This window comes from Antedon mediterranea, chromosome 6 (assembly GCF_964355755.1).
Source record: "Antedon mediterranea chromosome 6, ecAntMedi1.1, whole genome shotgun sequence".
In the NCBI taxonomy this organism is placed as follows: domain Eukaryota; kingdom Metazoa; phylum Echinodermata; class Crinoidea; order Comatulida; family Antedonidae; genus Antedon; species Antedon mediterranea.
Window position 1 is genome coordinate 1,195,866 of NC_092675.1, and position 16,922 is coordinate 1,212,787.

General features: G+C 31.2%; 2 protein-coding genes across 3 annotated transcripts; both read right to left on the minus strand.

The window, feature by feature from the left end:
- Positions 1-713: 713 nt before the first annotated feature.
- LOC140051775 (aldo-keto reductase family 1 member A1-like) lies at positions 714-3,390 on the minus strand. Its single transcript, XM_072097090.1, has 7 exons — positions 3,198-3,390; positions 2,905-3,056; positions 2,500-2,695; positions 1,814-2,013; positions 1,645-1,717; positions 1,229-1,315; positions 714-812 (listed from the first exon to the last, which is right to left on the minus strand). The coding sequence occupies exons 1-7, from the start codon at positions 3,357-3,359 to the stop codon at positions 714-716; spliced, it is 969 nt and encodes a 322-aa protein (XP_071953191.1). The 5' UTR covers positions 3,360-3,390.
- A 3,417-nt stretch (positions 3,391-6,807) lies between these two features.
- LOC140050904 (calcium uptake protein 1, mitochondrial-like) lies at positions 6,808-16,896 on the minus strand. Of its 2 annotated transcripts, XM_072095900.1 has the most exons (13): positions 16,848-16,896; positions 15,978-16,174; positions 15,510-15,654; positions 15,020-15,182; positions 14,492-14,529; positions 13,669-13,701; positions 10,944-11,055; positions 10,100-10,182; positions 9,657-9,857; positions 9,209-9,349; positions 8,841-8,949; positions 8,501-8,590; positions 6,808-8,103 (listed from the first exon to the last, which is right to left on the minus strand). In XM_072095900.1, the coding sequence occupies exons 2-13, from the start codon at positions 16,145-16,147 to the stop codon at positions 7,955-7,957; spliced, it is 1,434 nt and encodes a 477-aa protein (XP_071952001.1). In that variant the 5' UTR covers positions 16,148-16,174; positions 16,848-16,896; the 3' UTR covers positions 6,808-7,954. The 2 variants fall into 2 exon arrangements, with proteins under 2 accessions (XP_071952001.1, XP_071952002.1); XM_072095901.1 differs by lacking the exon at positions 13,669-13,701.
- Positions 16,897-16,922: the final 26 nt, after the last annotated feature.

A 16,922-nucleotide genomic window follows, 5' to 3' on the forward strand; every position in this document is an offset into this window, starting at 1 on the left:
TATTCTCCATGTATAATGTATGCAAGTAATTACAATAATTGCAAATGATTAAAAATACATACTATATTAACAGAGAATTAACCCACAGCCGTGTTTGTGACAAAAAAAAGAATAAAAATGCATGTGAAATCGTAATAAATCTATGACAATCAGAGATGAATTCTGAAATATACAGAAATTCAATGACATTATTTAACGAAAATTCTATAAAAAAAATCTAAATAGCAAATAAGTATAGACATAGACAATACATTCACCACATTAAAAAAACAGTAGGGCCTACCGTAAACCATTTGTAATAATAATACATTCATCACATAAAAAAAACAGTAGGGCCTACCGTAAACCATTTGTAATAATAATACATTCATCACATTAAAAAAACAGTAGGGCCTACCGTAAACCATTTGTAATAATAATACATTCATCACATTAAAAAAACAGTAGGGCCTACCGTAAACCATTTGTAATAACAATACATTCACCACATTAAAAAAACAGTATAGGGCCTACCGCCGTAAACCATTTGTAATAATAATACATTCATCACATTAAAAAAACAGTAGGGCCTACCGTAAACCATTTGTAATAACAATACATTCACCACATTAAAAAAACAGTAGGGCCTACCGTAAACCATTTGTAATAATAACCCAAATTATATAAATATGATAATAGTATTGATAGATAATAATATATAAAAGTTAACTAGATTATTTAGGCTCATAACGAGAATGCAATGGATGATGAAGGTATCTATCAACTGGGCGGCCATCTTCTCCAATAGGCCTAATAGGTTTATTATCAGATCCCTGTAAATAAAACAAAATCATATTTTAAAGGTAAAAGTGTTAGATGACTACAATATGTTATATTATATATATCATTCATATGTTTCATATTTTATTCGAGGATCCTTAATCATTAATCAGTTCCCACATTAAAGATGGTTATGAATGAATGAATAAATGAGGGAGCGAGCGAGCGAACGTATAAATAAGTAAATGATACAACAATGTTACTTAATGTTCTTTTATACTATTATTCTATTTTTAAACAATTTCTGTTGATCATGGGAGTATGATATTTTACCTTGATATGGTAATTTACTGGATTTACTGCATTTGTCAATTTTAAATTATTTTAATTAATATTAATTATCTTAATTTAAAATACATTAGATTCTATTTTGCAAAAAAAAAATGTTTAGAATAAATAAATAAATTACCCTTTTGATAGAAATACAAACTCTCCATTTTGGAAATGAATATCTAATTGTACTCATATCTCTATCATCAAGAGTGAAATCAAATACCTGTGTAAACAAAACAGAAACAATTAGAATAGCTTAAGAGTGAAATCAAATACCTGTGTAAACAAAACAGAAACAATTAGAATAGCTTAAAGTAATAATTGCAACACAATATACAAATTACTAATATTACATTTTGTTAGTTTTCTCCATATGACGTTTGGCTTTCTATGTTGAATTACATTATCAATTAGCATACGAATCAGGAAAGAATCACTACAGTACAGTATACTTTTTAAATAAATCACTCATATTCCAAAGTCAGCAGTATAGGTATTAGTAACGATACGTATACACTTATTTCATTCCAATATTTATTGTATTCAACAAACCTGGAAATTCTCAGCTATTCGTCCAGGATTTACACTCTTTGGAATGGCTACCACATTACGCTGAACTTGAAATCTGAAAAGAAAAAAAAAACAGAATATAGAAGGTAAAATTGATGTCGTATAGGCTTCGGTTTCTAAGAAGGCTCTATATGTCTAATGTCACACAAACCTTAAAGCTATTTGGGCCAAAGTCTTGTTATATTTCTTAGCCATCTCTACCAATTTAGGCTCAGAGAAAAGGTCTAAATCGCCTGGAAATTTGTCATTTTTATCGCCACAGCAAAGTGGACTGTATGCTTCAAACACAATGTCTTGTTCATTACAAAACATTACAAGTTCATTCTCAGGCAGGTAGGGATGAGACTCAACCTGTGCAATAAATAAAGTATTTATGTGTGTATAATACTGTTATACATAATTATTCTTATTATTATTTTTCTTAAATATTTAAAAACTATGTTCATTTTTAAATAAAATATACCAATGCTTAAACATGTTCCTTTATTGTATGAGCATGTAGCAATGGTACAGTTTTAATAAATGTAATACAGGTATATCTATATTAATTATATACACTAGAAAACTTTAGAAATGTGTTAGGCAATAATAATTGGCCAAAGTTTACTAATGTAGAGCAGTTGACAAACTTCGGCAAACTGCAAAAGACTAGCTTGCGAGAGTTAGGTTATGCACCTTTTTGAACAGTATGGTGGCCTATGTTCTTAATCATGATAATAAAACCAGTAACTAAGTTTGCTGATATTTGTGAACTCAGTGAATCAAATTACAGCTTTGAAATTTTGATTCTGCAGGTGGACAGTACAAAAAGACACACTTTTAATTTTAAAACCTCACTTGCAATACAGCTGGTTTGATTCGGCAGTTGCTGCAAATATCTTCAATTTGTTTACTGTTGAAGTTGGAAACACCAATTGCTTTAACCAATCCCTCGTCCACAAGTTTTTCCATTGCGTTCCATGTGTCTTTATAATGTACATCAGCATACATAACGTTACCATCAGAATCATACGGAACAATTGATGCTACATTTCTATAGAATTACATTTATGTTTAGTTTTTTCCCGTAATGTTTTTCTAATTATTTTATTTAGCCTAAATTCCTCCGATTTTATTTTCTCTAGAACAGTAAAAGCCAGATGCAAAAATAATATAATTACTCTAAAATTATAATTTAAAAAAAATAATAACAATAAACATGCAATATTTCTTTAAATCAAAACCTTGGGTCAGTTTCCTTACTTGAAAGCTATGGGGTTATGCATCAGATAGAGATCCAAATAATCCAGTTGAAGATCATTGAGTGTCTCCGTTAAAGCTGGTTTGACATCCTCTGGTGCATGTCTGGTATTCCATAGTTTGGAACACATAAATATTTCCTCTCTTGTCACATTCTATTAGGAAAACACAAACAAAAGGGACAAAATAGGTCAAGAATAATAAGCATACGCAAATATTGTTATTATTTTTGACTGATATCTAATATTTGAATTTGTAAGTAGGACTATAGTAAAAAAAAAGTACTGTTACCATACCATATCTTTAATTGCGGCTTTTAGGGCTAGGCCCACTTCTTCTTCATTTCCATATACCATAGCACTATCAAAATGCCGGTAGCCAACTTCAAGTGCTGATCTGATTGCTAATTCAACTTGGTCAGGCTTCGTCTTCCATAGGCCTAAACCAAGAAGGGGCATAGATGCTCCAGTATATAAACGTGCAGCTGTCATATTCATATTGTAAATGCTGTATAATTGCTAATGAAAACACAATATATAATACTATTTATTGTTTTTATAGAACTCTATTTGACCAATTAGAGTACTGAAATATTAAGAGGTGGTATCATATTGAATATCCATGCTAACATTTAAAAAAATAATAACAGGGGGTTTTCTACTTTTCCAAGCTATGCATTTTTAATGGAAATAAAGAAGGGTAACCAATAAAATCATTGGAATCTTGACAAGTGACTGTCTTTAACAAATCAGATTACTAGAATCTTGTGAACTGGTTTTAACCAATGAGATTATTGAAAACTTTTAACCAATGATATTTCCACGGAAAGCTGCAAGGAATAGAAAAACGTAGATTTTACCTTACACTTGGAGAATCTGTTAAATAAGGAAACCGTATTCTATACAATCAAGCCTGTATGACGTGACAAACTTTTGCCAAGCGAACAATGTGATCCCCAATCCCAAGAAATGTACTAGTAGTATACTGAGGATTAATTTCTTTATTAGTAGGAGCTTCTCCCTTAGTGGCACTGAACTCCAAGTTGTGGCCAATGCCGGCCGCACTTAACGATGAAATGTAATTATTTGAGTTACATTCGCCCTGTATTGGAGTAGGCCTACGCTTGCTGTAAAAATGGTGCTATCACACAACGTCATATCTACCTTTATTGAATGTGTTCAAAAAGTAAAGAATCCTAACAATTATCCTTGGCCCTAACTATATAGTTCGTATAAATTAGCATTCGAACGTTTAAATTTACCTTCGCTTGAAGTCAGACGTAATTCTTTTGTACTGACATTTAGCAAGAAGTTGTGGAAGTCGGGGAAATATAGTATTCCTTGTGTGCTCCGAAGCAATGGACCAAGATACTACCAATTCAAACCGAGAACCGAAAGAATTAAAAATCACCCATCCTTACAATACGGTAGTTAATATATTCTAAGCTTAGTTCATAGAGACAAAGTGAGCGATTTTTGTGTAATACCTTTTTATTCGTTTTTATTGCATTTTTTACTATAATTTAAATTTTGCAGTACTATTGTTTGTGAACACAATGCTTTTTTAGCCATACGGCTACAATTGTTAGTTTTTTTTATATTTAAATAAAAAATGTTGAAAAAGTGATAAATGTATGTATGTCTGTCTGTCTCAACACCAGTTTATTGAATAATCTCTCTGAACAGTACTGACGCAAGGTTAACGATATAATGGGATGACGTAAAGAGTTTTTTAACGTACAAATTATCTAATACAAGCAAATAGAGAGCAACCAAACCAGCAATTAAGATCATTACATCATTATATATGGTATGGAAAGGTAATTGTGATGTTTACAAAATGGTTGGTGTTTTGAAACATAGTAAATACAATGGTTGTGATGATGGTGGATACATTATTTACTTTGGTAGTAGTTGTGGTGATGAAATAACGAAGGTGGTCGGTGGTGTTGGTGATGATGACACCGTCTGACAGATATACTATGATTAAACAATGCATTTGACGCACAACAGTGAACTGTGCCGATAGTAGTATCCACAATAAATATTGGTCGTGCATGTAACAAAAAGTGCCGTGCCGATAGCCTCCATATAGACTAGTATGCCTATACAATATATTCGCCAAAGCTCCCGCAACTTGGCAGGCGTGCTTGTTGCTGTTGTTGGCGAGAAAATCAAACATTATCATGGACAAGTCTTGGGGTTTCTCCATTTTTTAATATTATACAGTATACTATCTTTTTCTATATACATTGACACAATTATTATAGCAATGAGAAGATGCTGATCATCGACATTAAATAGACGTTTCAATCCGTTTAAACGTACGTATTACTAATCAATTGGAATGGATATAATCCCAAACGACTCAATTACAATGCACTTAGTGACTTAGTTCTTTTTGAAAACAAAAGCAAACATTAGCGAAACTAACCTGCTTGACAGTTTCACTGTCCTGCTTAGTTTTTCAAAAAGAACTACTAACTCATGGAAATTTTTAATAATAATAATGCACTTAGTATTAATTAATAATACAAGTTGCATTTAAAAGTGTACTCATTTCAATTTCTTTCATTACCTAATAATTTGATGTATAAAAAGATTCTATAAAATTAACTCTCCATTTATAATGTAATGCAGGGAATTTTTATTAATTGCACATTAATTCATACAGTAAATAACAAAGAAAGCTGTGATATACTAATAAATTGTGATCATATATATAAGGCTTACCTACTACTATACAAATTTAGATGAAGGCCCATAACTATAGTCTGCTGTGACAAAGATAAAAGGTACATGTTTGTCAATAAAATGAACTCTACAGTTTACTAAAATGTTACCTAATGATTATTTGAAATATTAACATCTAAACACCAAGTTAGTAAACCCACTGAAGAGGAAAAATAATGTAAACACAATAAAAGCAGCAAGTATATAAACTCGCCAATTACAAGTTGGAAACAAACCGTTTAAAAAAAAAAGTTTTGTGTAAAATTAGGAATCATCATTTCTATATTTTAATCAATTTACCTAGAATAGACAATTACACAGTAGCGCTCACTGGCAAAACACATGGGTCCCGGAGCTTATGGGGTCCCCTGGGCAGGGCCCAAAGAAAAAAAAAACGGGCATTAAAATATGCCGAAAAGGCTAAAACGCCCGAAGCCTGCAGTGTTAGAACTTGGAGGGCCACTTAGGTTTCCAAAAACATGGAAACTAACAAGAATGCTGTAAATGATGCAGGATTTTGTGCGAGAGACCTCAGCACCTTAGCAACATGCATCCCACTTCCCACAACGGCATCCACCTCAGAATATAGATCTATATGGAACTGGATAAATTATTATTCTATATGACTTTAATGTTAGATAATTAATCAATGAACTTAATTAGTATTAGCATGGCCTTATGCATTATTCAATGTATAGGTCCATGGTAATAGTCATTAAAAATAGTGAATTATTTGAATCAATAAATCATATTCAATATAATTCTAATTATTAAAAATAGTGTTAATGAACCAATTTGTATTATTTTTATTAAATTGTTTTATATAATCTAAATGTCAGTAGGACCTATTTTAACATAACAATATTAGTTATAAATTATTATTTAAAAAAGAGTGTATTATTTTAATCCAAATGTCAGTATAGTTAATACATGCATAAACACAATCAATATCAATTATAATTTATTTTAAACAGTTTATTATTTTTATAAAAAGTAGTGTATTGATTTACTAAATAAATTATTGTATTGTTTTATACAAATTATCATTAAAATTTAAATAACACATAATATTTATGATCAATATCATTTAGTTCCAAACAATAAAGGATCAAATATGTGTATGAATTGAATTAAATACATATTTTAATTATTATATTAATATCAAAGTAATATATTGATCAATTGAATATTTAAAAATATTCTTTTCAAATATTTTTTTCCATAAAAATACTAAATTGTATTGAGGCAAAATATCACTGATTCGCCAACAAACGTCTAGCAACAATTTTATAATTCTTTATAACTAATATTAATTAAGCAAGTAAACAAGAAGTCAGTTGAAAAAGATATCTGATAGAGATCGAAACTTTCAAAAAAGATATATCTTTATCTATCTATAAACATAGAAGCTAAATGAAATTATTTGATGATTTAATATTAATTATCTATTAATTCAAATATTACACTATTTTTAATAACTGTTAAATATTACTAATATTTATATATTTATTAATTCTAATATCATTCAAGATGCATAGAAAAATAACAACAATGCAATGTTGAACACTTTTAAATAGGCTTATTAAGATTTGTAAATTTTAGGCCTAAAGAACTAAGCTACTCCGAGAGTATATAAGTAAAGTTTTATAAGAGCTGTTGTTTTCAAGATAGATAAGATCTACTAAACTCATGTGACAAGACAAATGCAAAGTAAACAGGCTGCAGTGTTATTACAAGCTGCAGTGTTATTACAGGCTGCAGTGTTATTACAGGCTGCAGTGTTATTACAGGCTGCAGTGTTATTACAGGCTGCAGTGTTATTACAGGCTGCAGTGTTATTACAGGCTGCAGTGTTATTACAAGCTGCAGTGTTATTACAGGCTGCAGTGTTATTACAGGCTGCAGTGTTATTACAGGCTGCAGTGTTATTACAGGCTGCAGTGTTATTACAGGCTGCAGTGTTATTACATAAGGCAATGCTTTTGGGGATCGTTTCAATATTCAGTGCTTAATACTTAACTTAAAGAGTATTGTCGGAATTTAGACTTTGATTACTCAATTATATAACAGCATTAATGATTTGTGTTTCTGAAATTCTTTCCTAATATAATTTAGGGGGGGGGGGGGGGTTGATCACACTGTGTGAGAGTGAGAATGTCTGATATATATACATATAGATAATCTAACTATTATGTACTAAAGAATAATTTAATATTCACATCATTTTATTCTTTTTGTGTTTGCATCCTTTTTATCGACCGTATTGCTTTATACAATGAATAAATTTGATGTGAAGGTTTGCAATGATCCTTTTAGATAAGTCAATCCTTCAATATTTTTGTCCTCTTTGCGCACTTCCACATAGAGTAAGAGATCTTGGCTAGGCCGACTTCTTTAGGCTTGTCCAAACCTCGCATGACACGATTTTTCATCACAGATACAAATTCATGGTGACTTAGCTTGTTGTCATCTACAAATAAAAAGTTGAAATAAATTATATTGTTTTGTGCATTCACTGAACCAAAAGACAGCAGCCCATTCTCAGGATTGTATCTAAAATTGGGCTGTATCATAGGCATATTCTGTGATACGGTGTCAGATATGTTTCATATGTGATATGTATTAACAGTACCTCTTAACACTTAATTTAACCTGATAAAAGCATCACATGTGATGCTGTGTTACAGAATATGCCTATGAAACTGGACAAATGTTGTCATATGTTGAGATACACCACTGATAATATTTGGCTACGATGATATACAATAATTCTCCAACTAAACAAACATGGCAGGCTTATGAGTGTCGTACTTGGAAAAAATGGCCCCTTGAAAAAAAAGATTTACTCTTAATTTTGTTTCACCTACCATCTTCATCAAAAAGTGTAAAGACAACATCTGTTAAATGATTAGATAGTTCTACATTGGCAACCATCTTGGCAACATGCTTAAATGTTTCTATGGAAACAATTACACAATAATATTGTTAATAATATGGCAATACAAATTATAAATAATAAAAAATCCTTAGGATCAGGGTTTCAGAAGAGATTATTAACCATTTTGTTAGGATTAGGGTTTCAGATGAGATTATTAACCATTTTGTTAGGGTTTGCCAATTTTAAAATTCTAATTCAACTTGGATTCCTTTCGAGATTGAATTTTGTGATATCTTCATTGTTCTCACTATAATATCTCATAGACTAACCTTTATCAACAGACGCACCAGCCACGTGATAGAATGACAATGCTAAGTCAATGTCATTGATGTTCCTTAGCATTTCATGAAGGTTGAGGTAATCCACCAAGCTTATGCCCTAAAATGAACAACATACTCAAGTAAGTCTGAAATGGCTTCCATTTTGTAAATGTAAATGGGGAAATAACCTGCGACTTGCAGCCTACTGGGCTGAATTGTCAGGTATGGACAACACATAAAATAACTTTTTCCTATTTAAAGGGTCCAAGACGACTTGTTCTACTACCAGAACAATGGTTGGCCGGCAAGCATATGAACACATAAAGTTTAAACAGTCAACAGTTAATTGATGTTTTTAATAATAATGATTGTTTTACCAGAGGATCGTCACGGTACTTTTTCTTGACTCGTTTCATCATCTTAATTTCTCTTTTGCGTGTTATATTGGCGTACACAAGTAACAGATGAGCCACATGTTGTTCAGTTATCTTGCCATCCACTGGACCACAACGCTCAAACTAAATATTTTGATTATCAATTTTTAAATGATGTACAAATACATTATAAAGTTTCTGCTATAAATTAGTAAAGAACACTTCATATAAATCATATTAATGTGAGGATTATTTCTTTTAAAAATATCAACATCTCAAAAAATTAAAAGAACATTATCAACTTTGGAATTATTGTACAGATAACGTTAATGATTATGAAAACTCAAAAAAGCCTCATAGTACCAAGATTAAAATCATCCTCATTTTAATAGTGAGGGTTATTTCTTTAAAAAATATTAACATTCCAAAAAGCTAAAGAACTACAATTTACCTCCATTCTTAGAAGCTCAAGTCTAAGTTCTTTCTGAAATTGAGCAAAGTCTGCTGTGGTCAATTTGCGATCTAGGTTAGGCCCAAAGAAGTATGTAGACAGTGAGCTAGCCGCAGTATGTTTGTCTAGTGTGTTGCCTGTAGTGCTGCGATCCCGATGACGTTTACCAGTAGCTGTTTGAGCTCGAATAACATCAGTCACCTAAGAAAAGATTGTTTGAATCTAAATATTAAAACATTGTCAATTTAGTTTAAAGTTCAATTATATATAATATATTAAGGCATACAAGCAGACTCCAGGATTCCCAACATCCATAAATTGACATTGAGTTATGTTCAGCACTTCATTTTACCCTTTTAGATACTACTTCACATCCTCAACCCTCAATTTCAAAGTCCTGAATCCAATAATATTCTATAAGTTACATAAAACAAGAAATATACCTTAGAAAATTCATCATTTGACACAACACCATCGCCGTTTAGATCAAACAATCGAAAGGCAATCTCAAAATGTTTACTTGGAGCTGGAAACAAAATTTAAAAAATTACAAGACTTTTTGTTTAGTTTTTTCTATTTATTTGCATGTCTTTAGGCCAAGGATTACCCATAGTAAATTAATCACAGCCTCTAACCCATGCCGATATTGTTGGCTCTTTAATTTGTATGTCTTTAGGCACATGTGGCCAAGGATTACCTATAGTAAATTAATCACAGCCTCTAACCCATGCCGATATTTTTGGCTCTTTAATTTGTATGTCTTTAGGCACATGTGGCCAAGGATTACCCATAGTAAATTAATCACAGCCTCTAACCCATGCCGATATTGTTGGCTCTTTAATTTGTATGTCTTTAGGCACATGTGGCCAAGGATTACCTATAGTAAATTAATCACAGCCTCTAACCCATGCCGATATTGTTGGCTCTTTAATTTGTATGTCTTTAGGCACATGTGGCCAAGGATTACCCATAGTAAATTAATCACAGCCTCTAACCCATGCCAATATTGTTGGCTCTTTAATTTGTATGTCTTTAGGCACATGTGGCCAAGGATTACCTATAGTAAATTAATCACAGCCTCTAACCCATGCCAATATTGTTGGCTCTTTAATTTGTATGTCTTTAGGCACATGTGGCCAAGGATTACCTATAGTAAATTATTCACAGCCTCAAACCCATGCCAATATTGTTGGATCGTTAGGTACGATAAACGGCGCTCTTGCCTTAACCGCTTGGCTATTTGACTCAGTGAATGACAGACTACTGGTGTTGAAATATTATACTTACTAGATAGAACAGTTAATAAAAACATATAATCAACAAATGATATAAGACCACACTCTCCAAGATTGAAAAAGATGCTGTTTTCTTTCAGAGAAATGTACTTCTGTTTAAATGTCTGTAAGCAACAAAAGCATTAGTATAATGTAATATATCTAAAAAATAGGAGATAAAAAATCTCCCTTTAATCATTAGATGCTACTGTAGGTGCTGATAACTGAAACGAAATTTTGAATTCATGAAAAAGTTTGTAATATTCAATAAGATGTTGACATTTTAAACTTGAGCCACTTTAATATCTATTTTTGCCTGCTTTTGTACTTAAGTTCAACATGCAGATTATTAATGTTAATTCAATGTTTATGTTAACGTAGATATTTTTTTCAAGACTAATAAAGTATGCATGATTCTTTTTGTTTTTAATCTACCAGAAAATGTATTATCGTCCATATTATGACATCATGCATTTTACTGATTTTCATGAATTTGCTTTTATACCAGAATAAAAACATAATTTTTCAGAAATGCAGATAAACTTTAAAAAAGTGAATTTAAAATGTGTGTTTTCGTAGTCCGACTAGACTACAAAGCTACTTGTCTAAAAGACATTCTGCATAGCATACTCTGTGAAACCCATAGACAGTACTAGACCATCAACTGTATAGACAGCAAGTGATTCCAACAAGAGAAGGGGGGGGGGGGGGAGACACTCAAGATGGTCACCGTAATTAAATAATTTAATGCTTTAAGCATATAAAGATTTTTTCTTACAGATTAATATTCTAACTATACCAGGTATACAAGGTATTATTATTAATTAGCATAACCCATACCAGTTGCTATTTTACATTTGAATCCATAACACCAAAAGCGATACCCATTACCAGTGTGTAATTCATAATTGATCTAGACTTGCCCCTAGTCTTTCAAATTAATCATAATAAAAATTGTCAATATTTATTTATATTAAAATATATTGCTTTAAAAGAATTCTGTTTTAGTGAATTTAAAAATAATTTGTGTAAAGAAATGATATAACAAACTAGCATAAAATCACAGAAGAAATTGTAATTTGGTAACTACCTTATGATTACTATACCTATTTTTAGTTTGTTTTTATTTTCCCTGTACATACTTTTTCTCTTGTTGCATCCTCTCTTTGGTATGAACTCCCACAATCAACCTAACCTCCTACAGTACTCATTTCGAAAGATACTACATTTTAATATATGTTCTTTAAATTGCACATGAGCTAGATTTGTACACTGAACCTAGAGTTTATAGAAGACTTGTTCTACCACCAGAACCATGGAGTGAGTGAGTCTCAAACCCTTGCCAATGTTATGGCTACGTAATTACAGTTCCAATTTCTTAACCGCTCGGCCACTCACGGTGTTGACCAGTGTATAGTACTTCTGGCCAAATAACACTAATCGTCGAATTGTAAGCAATGAATACTACAAACAATACAAACTAAAGTGAAAGCTTTTTAAAATAAAACATGCTGTATTAGTATAGAAAAAACAGAACACTACAACATTTTTAATTAAACAAAAACATATAAAATCTAATATTTACAAAATCAGGATTAATAACAACAATTAGATATATTGTGAATTTAAGAAAAACATCACTACAGTATAAACTGCAAAATTTTATAAAAATAAATTATTTTTATATTTTACTAAAAAAAAAATGCAAAAAAACAAAGAAGCAATAGGGTCGTGTTGCAATACTTTTGATTTTAATAAATTATAGTGTAGCTGTATAGCTTTAAAAAATGAATGTCCACTTTCCAAACTTAAAAAGTACTGTATAGTATAATGTATTTGACTATACTGTATAGGATTTTTTATATACAGCAGAACATCTGCCTGCATGAATAATGATAATAATATTTATTTATTTTTGTAGGCCTAGCATCTAAAAGAAAGCCGGAGTAAAAAATATCCAAATGATCAAATATACAGCCTACATTAAACAACATAATTTTGCGGACGTTCCACTTCTCTTTGATAGTAAAAGTTCCATTCTAAGTAGTTATTATGAATATAAACAGACAGGCAAAGATGCTTTAAATATAATTATTAAAAATAAATAAAATATGCCGATCTGTGTTGGGAAATTTGGGTAGGTGGTTAAAATTGGAAATTTCAGATTGCCTCGTCTGCCTCATGCTGGCTACGGCCCTAATGAATATGCTATATTCATGAATTTTTTTTTAATGAAGTCTAGTTGCTGTCATTTTCATTCTACTCTATATAATAGTTACTTTGTTTGTGTGTGTGCAGCATTTTTTTTTTTGTGAAACATTATGAGGCTTTTTTTAAAAACCTTGAAATGATTTAAGGATTTAGGCATATAGGATACTTTTTTACGCTTGAATGTTTTGATGTTAAATAATATTAATTTGTATAATACTGTATTCGCTATTGTTGAAGGATAGTTATAATAAAAGTGGACATTCGTTAATAAGATATATATAGACCATGTAACAAGAAACACACAAAACAACCGATACAATTGAAAATATATATAAAAATATAACAATATTTAGTTTAATAAAAACATTTAATATGTGTTGTGAAGAGTAATATCAGTATAAAATATACATGGTCTATAGAATGAGATAAAAAAAAAGATTTTTTTGATCAGCTAGATGCTTTGGAAAAAATTACAGCAAAATAAAAGCTATGTTTTTTTAATAAACACAACAACCCAACAAACAAACCTGTTGGAACGTCGCCTTTTCATGTCTTAATTGCTATAAATATTTGGGTGAAAATTTATCAAAAAATTACTGATTTGTGTTTTTAAAAAAATGAAGCAAATTTTTCAGTATACTGTATTTGATAAACCGATATTAAGATTTCATAAGTTTGTAAAAGTAAAAAAATCACTAATAAAAATAAAAGATATAAATAAATATATAAAATCAGGGATTTGAAAGATATACTTTTTAAAGATTGAAAAATAAAAATTAGTAATAAAAATAGAATTATTGAAAAAAAAGAAATTGTTTACGTTTACATTCCTCTGGTATCATAAAGGAAAGTGGGCTTATTTTACTCATTTTACTTTATATCCAACTATGTCCTGTCAAAGAATATGGGGACATAAGCGTACTGAAAGAAATTTGACCAATCATGACGCGATAGAACATTTGAACTGTCGCCTGTGATTGGTCAAGTTATTTACGTCCTGCATCATTGTGTTGCATCCAAGTAGTAACCAAACGTAACATAAACAGTACAGTAAGCAAGCATAATTGTTAGTGACAATGCTATGGCTTTCGTATCCAATCTGCAGACACTGTTTCAATCTTATTAGATCTCGTCAGTGATATTACTCTTTTAAGAAAGACCAAAATGATTTCCCAAAAATACTGGTTTCCAGAATACATTTAGGAACAAATTTCTACAAATATCTGTTTCAGGGAGAATTTACAGTATTTATGGAGCCATGTTTTGGAATAATCGATTAAACTACTTTTTTCAATCTACTGAAAATCAAGAAAATACAATTATATTAAAAAAAACTATTAAATGAATTACCTTGGGTGAAATTTTGATGAATTGGTCAAGCCCAAGCCCTGTAATTATAAAAAAAAAACCATATAATCCTCCTGATGTAATGATGAATTCAGAGTTAAAATAACAGTACATTGTGGACTGTCCCACTGATTATGGAGGTGATCTACTGCAAAATTATTCTTTTAGTAATTGTCCCCACTTTGTGGAGAAAGGGCTACTGTCGGTTTATCCAGGTAAGCAGGCACGAATTAGACAAAAGTAATTGGAAAATTTTAATTGATTAAATTGTTGTAATTATATAAATAATTTAAATAACAAACATAAACAGTGTAATATTATTGTTCATGATTTAAAGCTCTGTGATGTCTCCAAATATGACATCATCATGTCCATATTTTGGCACATAAAGTGTGATAGTGTAGTAGACAGAGCATTGTGACTTTTATTCCACAACTACCAAAGTTGTTTGTGAAATTGAATAATTATCACATGTAATGATTTTTTTAAAGTAATTTCATTCTCATTGGCTTTAATAATTGAACAGCTCACCATCAGGCTGTTTTTCATCAGGTGTAATTGACCTTATGAAATCTTCTGGGGTCATAAAGATCTCGGAATCTCCGTGATCATCAACCATCTTGATCGTAGCAAAGTACCGAAAGATTTTATCGGGGGTTGAATAATGGCGGATACGATTTTCATATTCTATTATCTAAGGAAATAAAGAAAGAAACATCTAACATGTAAATTATAACTGAACAAATCTTAAAAAGATAAGGTTTATTTTCAAATACCATTATATCATTATTATAATATACACACTTTAATGAGCAAAACAAATTTAAATAAATATATAAGAAAGATTTAAAAGGGAAAAATGCAGACTTTAGCACAATAACAAACAATCCTGCCAAAAACAGACAAATATGGAAACAAATTGTGGAATGATGGAAAACATTTTCAAGAAGATATTTGATACTAAATGTTTCCAGGGTGAATGACCTGAGGAAAATGCTGCGTTTCAAAGAATTTTTTATACCTTGCGATCTCGGAATCCTGTCCTCTTCTTTCCTTTGTCTTGTCCATCTTCCTCTTCAGAATCTTCACCTTCTGACAGATCTTCATCCTTCTGTTCCTCATCAGATGTTTCTGTTACTGTTTTATCTACAGAGGCTTGAAGTGATCTTAAATAACAAAAGTGAGAAACTCAACAGTTATTTTCAGAACTGCAAACAGTACATGGTGTATCGTTTCAGCAATTAAATATCATAGAAAGTCCATTTATTTTGGGCATGTTCTGGCTGAGTTACTTTCCCGGGGCTAATTATCACTAACTTTAATGGGGAGGTCATCAACTAAACTAAATCTTAACACAGGGTCCTTTAAAAGTCATAATTTGTTAGTATTTACTGTTTATTAGAAATTCATACTGATGATTCCTGTTCAAATAAAATAATACAGTATAAAAAGTGATGTGCTGTTAAATTCATAAATTCTTAGAATTTACCGTTTAATCGAAATTGAACCCCCTATGATTCCTGTGCCAGCACCAATCAAATAGTATAGAAGGCGTCGTCTATTTTGAATTTCATGATGGTGTTGTGTTATGCATCTTCTACCAAGTTTTGGAACTTGTGTTAGAACGCAATAACCACTTCTTAAAGTTCTTGCAAACATCTTTTTTCATGGAATGTACAGTTACATCTGAAATCAATATATTTGGTACTATTACATTAATATTGTATATTATGTCTTTTAACATATTAAAAGTAATCTAGGGCATTTGACAAAGTGATTTAGTCGGTTGGAAGTATATATAACCTTCGGGATAACAGACAATCAGCAACGTCCATGGACCTGGTTGTCTTTCCGACCCCCCCCCCCCCCCTTCCCCCCCCTACTTTGGCAATAAATGGTGAGTAAAGACGATTTTATCAAAAGCGCATCTATCTAGCCTGGCACTCAATGTAAACAAAATAATGCAAGCATTTTCATCTGTCACCTCTACATACTCTATAGTCTAACAAGTTACAAGGCTAGATGTTTTTAGCTAGCCTATAGTAGCAGACGGTCAGTTTATATGAATATGTAGCTAGCCAACCCTCTCTAGTGACTAGTCCAGCCTAGAGGCCTAGCTTAGCTAGACTCGAGTAGGTCTACCTCCTCCTCCCCTCTAGATATAGCCTACTAGGCCTAGGCCTAAATACAGAACCGGCCTAGGCTAGGCTAGGCCTTAGGGATCTCCGGCCTTAGTTAGCCTTTATTTACATCCAATGGCTTATATTATTCATTATACTACAAACTTCTGACTAATATATCTGTTTATAATCAGTAACTTTATAATTGGTCCGAAAACAAACAAAAAAAGGAAACACACCTTATTTTTCTCCCAAATCCATTACTAAAATCATTGTTTTCTGTTTACAATAACAGCGCCACCAAGAGGTAGGCA

What these genes read in the sequence shown, in the direction of transcription:
- LOC140051775 (XM_072097090.1), bottom strand. Translation starts at nt 3,359, where the DNA reads ATGCCCCTTCTTGGTTTAGGCCTATGGAAGACGAAGCCTGACCAAGTT. An exon ending in CATAACCCCATAGCTTTCAA is followed by an intron (nt 2,696 to 2,904) that starts GTAAGGAAACTG and finishes GTAATTCTATAG; the next exon opens with AAATGTAGCATCAATTGTTC. An exon ending in GAATAGCTGAGAATTTCCAG is followed by an intron (nt 1,316 to 1,644) that starts GTTTGTTGAATA and finishes TTGTTTACACAG; the next exon opens with GTATTTGATTTCACTCTTGA.
- LOC140050904 (XM_072095900.1), bottom strand. Translation starts at nt 16,147, where the DNA reads ATGTTTGCAAGAACTTTAAGAAGTGGTTATTGCGTTCTAACACAAGTT. An exon ending in TTTATTAACTGTTCTATCTA is followed by an intron (nt 10,183 to 10,943) that starts GTAAGTATAATA and finishes TTTTGTTTCCAG; the next exon opens with CTCCAAGTAAACATTTTGAG. An exon ending in TGGTGCGTCTGTTGATAAAG is followed by an intron (nt 8,591 to 8,840) that starts GTTAGTCTATGA and finishes TTGTTTCCATAG; the next exon opens with AAACATTTAAGCATGTTGCC.